Consider the following 9,134-nt stretch of genomic DNA (forward strand, 5'->3'; position numbering starts at 1 on the left):
TTCATGCACCAAACATTTATTGAACATCAACTATGTGTCCAGCAATAGTCTAAGCATTGGGGATATAGAGGTGAACAAGAAGGCCAACGTCTCTGCCCTCATGCAACTTACATTCTAGTTAAATCAGTGGGTTCCACAGTCTCAGTTCCTTCATTCAGTTGCAGTCGATGTTTGTGGCCTAGAGAAAACATGCAGAAATAATGTTATTCTTATCAGTAGAGTTATTTTATTCTTTTTGATGTTTAGTTTTCTGTTGCATACATGTATAATAGTTAATTTAACAGTCTTCTACTGATGTGCATTTAGGCTGTTTCCAGTATTTTCGTTATTTTATTTATTTATTTATTTATTTGGTCACACCATGTGGCTTCTGGGATCTTAGTTCCCCTACCAGGGATTGAACCTGCACCCTCAGCAGTGAAAGCATGGAGTCCTAACCACTGGACCGCCAGGGAATTCCCTCTTTTTGTTATTTTAAACACTGCATCAGTGGATGTCTTTATGTAAAAGTCTTTTGGCTCTTGTGTGAAAATACTGGAGGAAAAAAATTCCTTTAAATGCAGTGAGAGATTGATAGCCACTGGATTAAAGTAGAAAACTTATTATGTAGGCAACAAGGTTATAGTTATTACCTCTAGGGAAAGCAAAAGGACACAGGGTGATGGAGAAAGATGAATTGGGATTTGGACTTCTTACTTTTATACCTTTTGTACTGTTGAAATTTTTACCATGAGTATCTATTCTTTTTATAGTAAAAATAAAGAGTGCGGTCTTTGAATTCAGATAAACCTGAGTTTCAGGCCAAGCTTTATCACTTAATAGTCATGTGATCACAGACCAATTATTTAATTTCTGTGTTTCAGTTGCTGTATCTATTACCCAGCTCATTGTGTTGCTGTGAGCATCACCAAATATTGGGTGATCACTTGGTGTTTTAGCTATCCCATTTCCATGTAACAAACCACTCCAAAACTTAGTGGCTAAAAGGCACAACCATTATGTTATCTCTCACAGTTCTCTGGATTGACTGGGATAAACAGGATGTTTCTTCTACTGTACATGATATCAATTTAAGCTGTAGTTATCGGGGGGCTTGCCTGGACTGTGATGCTCGAGATACTTCACTCACTTCTCATACTTTAGCAGGAGATGGCTAGAAAACTGGGCTTAGCAAGATTCTGAGATGGATGGGCCTCAGGTTATCTCATTCTCTCACTCTTCATGTATCTCTTTAGCGGGGTAACTGGACTTCTTACATGGTAACTCAGGGATCTCAAAAGCATCTTTTAAAGTTTTAATCCTTGAACTGACGTATCATCACTTTCACCATATTCTGTTGGATAAAGCAATTCACAGGCCAGCCTAGATCCTGTGTGGGAGGGGGGTGGACTACACAAGGGATGAATGCTAGAAGGTATGTTCATTGGGGACCCTTTGAAGACTCTTGGGAAATTTACATTTCTTTCCTGCATTTTGAGTTTTTAGATCTGGGCTGGGGCCCAAAAGTTTTATTTATTTATTTTTATTCTCTATGACTCATAGGTGCAGTGAGTATCAAAAACCATTAGGACGATAGTTCTTGCTTATTTAGCACAATCCTTGATATTAGTAAGCATTCATTATGTTATCAATTACTATTACTAATCTTACTTCCAAACATTTATGTGGGACATGTGGCACTTAAATAATCGACTTGCTCTTTCAGCAGGAGCTGAGACCAGGAATATGACTGGTGAATTTGCTCCAAAGCAGATTTCTGCAGAAAGGAATTCATTGGTTGCTTTCCAGGATGCAAAGTGTGGAGAAACTTTTCAATATAGGGGTAAATCAGAACAGCAAAAGGTCAACCCCATGAGAGTAAAACGACACAAATGTAAGGAGTGTGGAAAAGCCTTTGCTCAGAGCTCAGGGCTTGTTCGACATTGGAGAATTCACACTGGAGAGAAACCTTATAAATGCAATCAATGTGGAAAAGCCGTCAGTTATAAATCAGCCCTTCTTTCACACCAGGAAATTCATAATAAAATAAAACGCTATCAGTGTAATGAATGTGGGAAAGCCTTCAGTCAAAACACAGGCCTGGTTCTTCATCAGAGGATCCATACTGGGAAAAGACCTTATGGATGTAAAGAGTGTGGTAAATCCTTTAGTCAAAGTTCACACCTTATTGGACATCTGAGGATCCATACTGGAGAGAAACCCTTCAAATGTAATGAGTGCGAGAGGGCCTTCACTCAGAGGTCAGGGCTCATGGAACATCAGAGAAGTCACACTGGAGAGAAACCGTATATGTGTAAGGAATGTGGGAAAGCTTTCCGAGGGAGCACCAGCCTTACTCAGCACCTGAGGATCCACACTGGGGAGAAGCCCTATCAGTGTGAGGAATGTGGACGAGCCTTCATTCAGAGGTCAAGCCTTGTTCGTCATCAGAGGATCCACAGAGGGCAGAAGTCTGTTTCTGTATCCTAATTGTAAGGAGGCCTTTAATCATAAATCAGGCCTTACTGAACACTTTAGAAAGCTATGCTGAATACAGACCCAATCACTGTGTAATAAATTCAAGAAATTAGGGATGTGGTGTCTCCATTGTTATTCTAAGTAGTCAAACTAGAAGACATTCTGATATCACCCAACAGGTTGAAAGAAGCTGGTAGCTTGTCACTGGAGCAGACCATTCACATTTTGGCCTGAGTCTGTTGTGGATGCTGCTATTTCTTTCTCCCATTCTTTTGGTCCTTCTCCTTTGTGGTCCTTCAGCACTTTTGCTCCTTGAAGTCACTACCATCACATACCCTGAATAACCTGATGATACAGTGGCTCTCAGATTTTGAACAGAAGACCACTGAGACTGTTAGTGTGCATACTATGCAAAGGAGAACTTAGCAGGATGAACAGAGAAAGTGATGCTGTTGTTAACGTTATATAAATGAGGGGTAAGCTAGGTAAGTTACACTTAAAAGTGACTACTCAACGACACAGCTTGCTGTTTTCTTTGCCTTCTCTTCACCCTGTTGGTGAGGGAGGAAGTCCTACCCTAGGATTTGGAAGATGGCCAAACACATGACACCCAACAGTGGACAGATGGGATTGACAGCAGTTAATTAGCTGCTTATACTCATAGCCTAGGGGAGGAGGGCCACTTGGGAGCAGAGTGAACAAATAGGAGCTTTGGGATACAGGCTTTGTAGTAATAAGATGGGGTGATGTCTGGTTTCCTTGGGAGGATGTGATTGACTTGTTTGAATAATTTCATGGGCAGGCAAGGAGGTGAAACCCAGTAGGTTGAGGAGTGTAGCTATTCCAGCTGATGGGGAACGAGCCAAGTGCGGTCACTTCCTGCTGGGTGGGAGGCATATATAGCAAGAGCAGAGGAACCGATGGTTAGGCTTTTGGGTCCCTGTGAGGCTCAAAGATGTCAAGGCAGCATAGGAAGTTTTAGGCCTTGCTGCTCACTTTGTCAACTTAGAAAACAGACATAGTTTTTAGGAAAGAGTTATAATGTATATCTGTGCCCTCAAGAGTGCTGTTTATTCATATGTACTCTTTTTTTTTTTTTCTTTTTCTTTTTGAATCTCAGTGATACACATTCCTCCTCCAGTTTATCTCTAGGAAAAAATCCCAGAAATACCTTTGACCATCCAGCATGCCAGTTGGACTTGATCCCATATTGGTGGTGGGATTGAAGAGACATCAGGTAGCAGAGTCTATAATGCTTCTACATCTTTCTGACTTTCTTATGCTAAAAACCAGTAGAGATCTCAAGCTCAGCTCCCTCACTGTCCACTGTTATCGTCTGGATACCTATGTCCTCATTATGCTTTAGTTTATCTTTTCAACCTTTGGAATAGACAGTCTGAAAAGCATTGATGTTGTCTTCTACTTTGACTTTGAATGAAATATACTTTTCACTATTAGGAGGACTTGAGAAACTAGAAAGTTTATAAGGTAGAAAGTGTATAAAAGTGGGGTATTTCACTATATTCATATTTTTATAGGGACGGTATAAATAAATACCAACCAAGAAAACTCTGGAGGTGCTAATTGTTCATCCTTAGTGCCATCACTTACTTTGTTTTGCCTTGTTTCAAGGCTCAGGTAGGAAATACCTGAGAGGTTGACATCTACAGGTCAGAGGGAAATACCTATGACAAAAATAAAAAAGAAGTGGATAGAACATTAAATCTCCCTGAAGTGAGACACCCTGAAATTTAAAATGCAGACTTGCACAGAATACTTGCACATTTGAGGAATTTTCAACCAAGTGGATGAATTCTCCTGTGAAATGTGCTGATGAACTGAGCTTTTCTGGCAGTGGGAACTATGCCAGAGATGAAAACTGGCATCCTAAGGATCAGATACATTTGGCAGACATTTATGTAGCTCATTCATTGTTTTTAGGAATTGAATTAGCTGTCAGCTTAAAAAAATTTAGAAATTTTATGTAGAAATGGGATTTCCATATTATTTTGAAAAAAATAAGATCTGGCATCACTGGGCCAGACCTCTTACCTTCCAGTTCTTTCCATGCCCCACCCTCCAGCTTCATTATGTGTCTGAGCCCTGGAGACATTTGAATTTGCTTATCTGGAGAATGACTACTTCAGAGGAGAGTTTTATTTCATAGCAGAGTAAACTAAATAGAAACAAGGTGAAGTTATCCTTGACTTTCTGATAGGTTGTTTGCAAAAAATGGAAAACCATAAATTGAGAAATTTGAAAAGTAGGATACAGGTTTCCCCTACTACCTGAAAGTGAAGCATTCCTATGAAACTTTTTGTAAGCCGAAATGGCATAAAGCAAAGAGGCAGTTACCTTAGGACGCATTTTGCTAACGAATGCACAGAATCGAGATGAAGCACAGATGCTCACAGACACAGTTCAAAGCTATAGTGGCTTAATGCTGAGATGCTGAGTGTAGTTCCCAGGGAAGGAGCTTGGTGGTGCCACTCTTGCTGCTTGATTTGCGCGATACCTCTCTAGAAGGCTGGCTGCAAAACAAATGTTGAACGCTATTTTCGCTTTTCACCTTTTTTGGCAAACAAAATCCTCTTCGGCTTTCTTTCAGTTAGTGAAAACAGGTACTAATGTAGGTCTTTATTTGTAAAGGCGAAGAGGCGTAAAGCAAATTTTCAAAAGGCGGGATACTTGTATTTCTTGATTTAGTTTAAATAAAAATAATGAAAACATACATAAGTGTCAATAATGTGACCTTTGTGGACTTGCTAACCTTAGAGTTAGGGATGTGTTTACAAAAGTAAATATAACAGGTCTCTCCACAGTGACTTGGCTAGTATACATTTCTGAAGATACGTGTTTAAAGAACGGTTATTGCCTACATATGTGTCATACATTTTAAGGGTATTTAAAAAGGTAAATAAAACACAGTTTCAATGGTGAATTTAAAATTCAAGAAAGAAAATTTACAATACAAAACAAGGATAAATGAACACAAATCAAAAACAATTCTGCCTGGGAGAATTGGGAAAGTATATAAAGAAGGTGGGCATTTGTGGGACTTTACGGATGAATAGGATTTTGGTTATTAGTCGAGATTCTAAGAGAAACAGAGTATATATTATTCTTTTTTTAAAAAAAAAAGGAATTGGCTCAGATGATTGGGGGCTACTAAGTCCAAAATATGCAGGGCAGGCTGGCAGGTGAACTCAGGCAGGATTTCTGTGTTACAGTTTTAAGGCAAAATTCCCACTTGGGGATATCTCAGTTTTGTCTCAAGGGCTTCAGCTGATTGGATGAAGCCCACCCATTATGGAGGGTAATATCCTTTGCTTCAAGTCAACAGATTGAAGATGTTTATCCCATCTACAAAATACTTTCACAGCAACATCTACACTAGTGCTAAAACAACTGGGCACCGTAGGCAAGCCAGGTTTCCATATAAAATTTAACCATCACAGATATATAGAAAAAGGCAGAAGAAGCTGTTAACACCACACGTGTCACTGATATTGCACAGGGGCGTTATGTGCAATTCCTTTTAAAGGGTGCTGTGTAGAGTAGTAGGTTATATCAAGACTTGTTTCTCTGGGCTGTTTACATCAAAATTGTGTCTTATTTGCTTAAGTATGCCTCCCATGTTAGAGTCCATTTTAAAGAAATTCAAAGCACTTCGGAGGTAACAGTATACAGGAACAAACCCAAGAATGGCATCAGGGAAATCTCACCCTGACTCGCCCATTGCCCCTTAGAAAGCATAAAACTTGGTTGGTGAGCTAAACAGGTTGGAAAAACTTCCCTGAGTTCATTTCGTTATCCATCCACACATTTTATAATAAATCTGACCTGTCGATCTAATTGACTTTGGTCCTTGGAACAGAGAAAGTGAGTGACTTGTTTAAAGTGACCTAGTGCAAGGCTTTAAAATTTCTTGACTCCAAGTCTGGCGTCCTTTATGCTACTGTTTAACGACGTACATTTTCTGGGTGCAGTGGTCGACTCACAAACACCGAGAGGGCGCCAGGCTGCTCTCTAGAAGAGTCTGGGTCTGCAGAAGCTGTGAAGGAGGGAGAGCTCTGGAAGGCGGCCTGGAGAGGCCGGCGGCAGGGCGGCCCGGGTGAGGAGGGAGCGCCTGGTAACCACCAGCGGGGCGCCGGCGAGATCATAGAGATGCTCAGACCTTCCAAGTTCCTGTACAAACCCCGGAAGTAGAGTCTCCGGGACCGAGATCCTAGGTGACTTGTCCAGCTGTATACTTGTGTGCGCGTGTCGGGTCGCACTCCAGCGCTTCTCCCTCTTCTCTTTAGAGCAGAGCCGGCCTCGGGGTGAAGAACCGGGGTTCCTGAGTGGGTTGTAAAGAGAGGGCAGACGCTAGAGTCGAGTTTGGCGGGCGTGGACGCGACGCCCCGCTCTCCGTGCGCAGCCGCGGCTGCCAGGTGTGCCCTAACCCCTGTGAGACCCCCATAGCGCATGCGGAGTGTGACTTGGTAGGCGCAGGGGAAGCGGGGTGGGCTGGATATCCCTGATGTTTGCTGCCATGCAGAGACATACCTGTCTCCGCAGCCTTGGCAACAGTTTGTCCCTAAAGTGTTAGGTTTGGTTTGTCACTATTTTATCTTATAAAGTTAACAAGCTTATGTAAATTCTTGGCCGCCCAGGTAATTTTGTTCTGTTTACAATACGTTCTTATCCCCCAGAGCCCAGGAGAGCCTTCACCTTGACTCTGTACCCTAAGTCAAGTGAACTCTGTCTTGAGCCATCATAGCCCAAGATATCAAAAGTTTGGTGTAACCCTGACTTCTGTAGTTCACATTACTAGGAGCAGAAGGGTTTGCACATAGTGAAAGTGGAAAAGAAGCACATGCTTGGGAGAGGCCTAGATTGCCTGGGAAGGTGCATCCTCACCAGAAGTTCTGCCCCTAGCGTTTCAGGCAGTTCTGCTACTAGGAGGTCCTTGGACCTCACAAAGTTTGAACTTCTGAAGCCAGAGATGCACACCAAGGAGCAGATCCTGGAACTGCTGGTGATGGAGTAGTTCCTGACCCTATTGGAAAAGGAGAGCTTTGTACTTAGATACAGGAGAATCATCCAGCTAAGAGGCAGTAGTTGTGCAGGAGAGTCTGAAGACACAGCTTGGATATGCAGGCCAGCAAGTGGGAAAGGGGTAATCCAATATTATGTTATAAAAATGCTGAATCCTGGGCTTCCAAGTATAGGGAGGGATAGAAGCAAATCAAGATTTTATGTCCTTTCTTTACTGGGGCTAAAGCAGTGTCTTTCTGTTTTTCTTCTTCAAAGATCTGCTGCTCATTGCTGTTGAGACTGTGATATTTGTCTGTCTCCTAACTCCATGGGAAATTTTCTTTTTAACTGAATGCTGAGGTTTTAGCTATTAGCAGTGATTTCACAAACCAATTGGGCCTGTTTGTAAAGGAGCAGTAAATGTAGCGGTCAGACTGCAAGAATTTATATCTAGAGTGTACCGCTTACTAGCTCTGTGATCTTAGGCAAGTTATTTAATCTCATCAGAATCCTTTACATGTACAATGAGAAAATTTTTTTTATCCTTAGGTTCAAGCCCATGCACAAAAGCAGAAAGTACTCTGGAAGGAGGCAAGATCTTTAACCAGAGAAGTCATTGAATATCTAGCTCAAGAATAACCCTTGGGAGCCCACCCCTCTATAGCAAAGTGGTGAGTATAAAAAAGAGCCTTCTGTGAAGAAGTAGTTTCTCCATTGGCAATATGACATGCCTGTCTTTATGCTTTTCATAAGGACAGCCACGTCTGATCTGAGTAGGAATAAGGCAGAAAATTCATCATACATGTAATGATACTTTGCCATCAGTTACACAGAATCGAGAACTTAGCTTTGGGGAGAACTTCTCAGCTACCATCTTAATTGGGGCTTGGCTTTTGGATGTTCCTGCTCTTTACACTGTTTATTTATTTTTATATTTATTTTTATTATATTACTCCTTGAGTGACCTTTATACCACCATTTAATTTTTGGTCAAAGAAGCAAAGATGCAAGGACAGTGCTTTCCATTTAACCTCCTATTTTCTATTAACTTTTGCAAAAATAACCTGTCAGGGTTAATGAGAAAAGGTATGCTGCTTTTACAAAAACTCAAATCAGAGAAAACATTTGAAAGATGAGGGGTATGCATATCATGAAACCATGTGAAAAAGATACACATTTCCCTCAGATTAATGTATGATACAATCTGAAAGGCACCTGTTTCCCTCAGAGTAACTTATTTATGGTCTACGGAACTTTAGTTTGCCATGCACAGTTTCTTGCTTGGGGAGACTTAATGAATACTCAGTTTCCTCTGAGGAATTAAGTGAATTGCACTAATAGTATCTCCTGTGACAAATGGAAACCAAATTCTACCTGACCTTATTCCCATAGAAGCACTATGTTAAGTCAAAATGATGTAAAACACAAGCATTTAGGACCTGTAGTGTTTTTCTACTTGGTATATTAAATTTGTTATGTTTTAAATTCCTATCAAAATATAAATATGGCCGTATATCCTATTATTAATTTCATCTGTATGAAACATTCAAGTATATTCCCTAGTCTTCTTTTTTTTTTTTTTTTGGCTGTGCCAGGTCTTAGTTGTAGCATGCGGGATCTTTAGTTGTGGCATGCAAACTCTTAGTCACAGCGTGTGG

The 9,134-nt window shown here is 40.9% G+C and overlaps 1 protein-coding gene across 1 annotated transcript in view; it reads left to right on the plus strand.

Moving 5' to 3' along the window:
* Positions 1-5,172, plus strand: part of ZKSCAN8 (zinc finger with KRAB and SCAN domains 8) — a 50,004-nt gene extending 44,832 nt beyond the window's left edge. Inside the window, 3 exon segments of the mRNA XM_059937918.1 lie at positions 1,706-2,454; positions 2,456-2,942; positions 3,578-5,172. Coding sequence (XP_059793901.1) covers positions 1,706-2,454; positions 2,456-2,530 — 824 coding nt within the window. The 3' untranslated portion in view covers positions 2,531-2,942; positions 3,578-5,172.
* Positions 5,173-9,134: the final 3,962 nt, after the last annotated feature.

Source organism: Balaenoptera ricei, chromosome 11 (genome assembly GCF_028023285.1).
Source record: "Balaenoptera ricei isolate mBalRic1 chromosome 11, mBalRic1.hap2, whole genome shotgun sequence".
Classification (NCBI taxonomy): domain Eukaryota; kingdom Metazoa; phylum Chordata; class Mammalia; order Artiodactyla; family Balaenopteridae; genus Balaenoptera; species Balaenoptera ricei.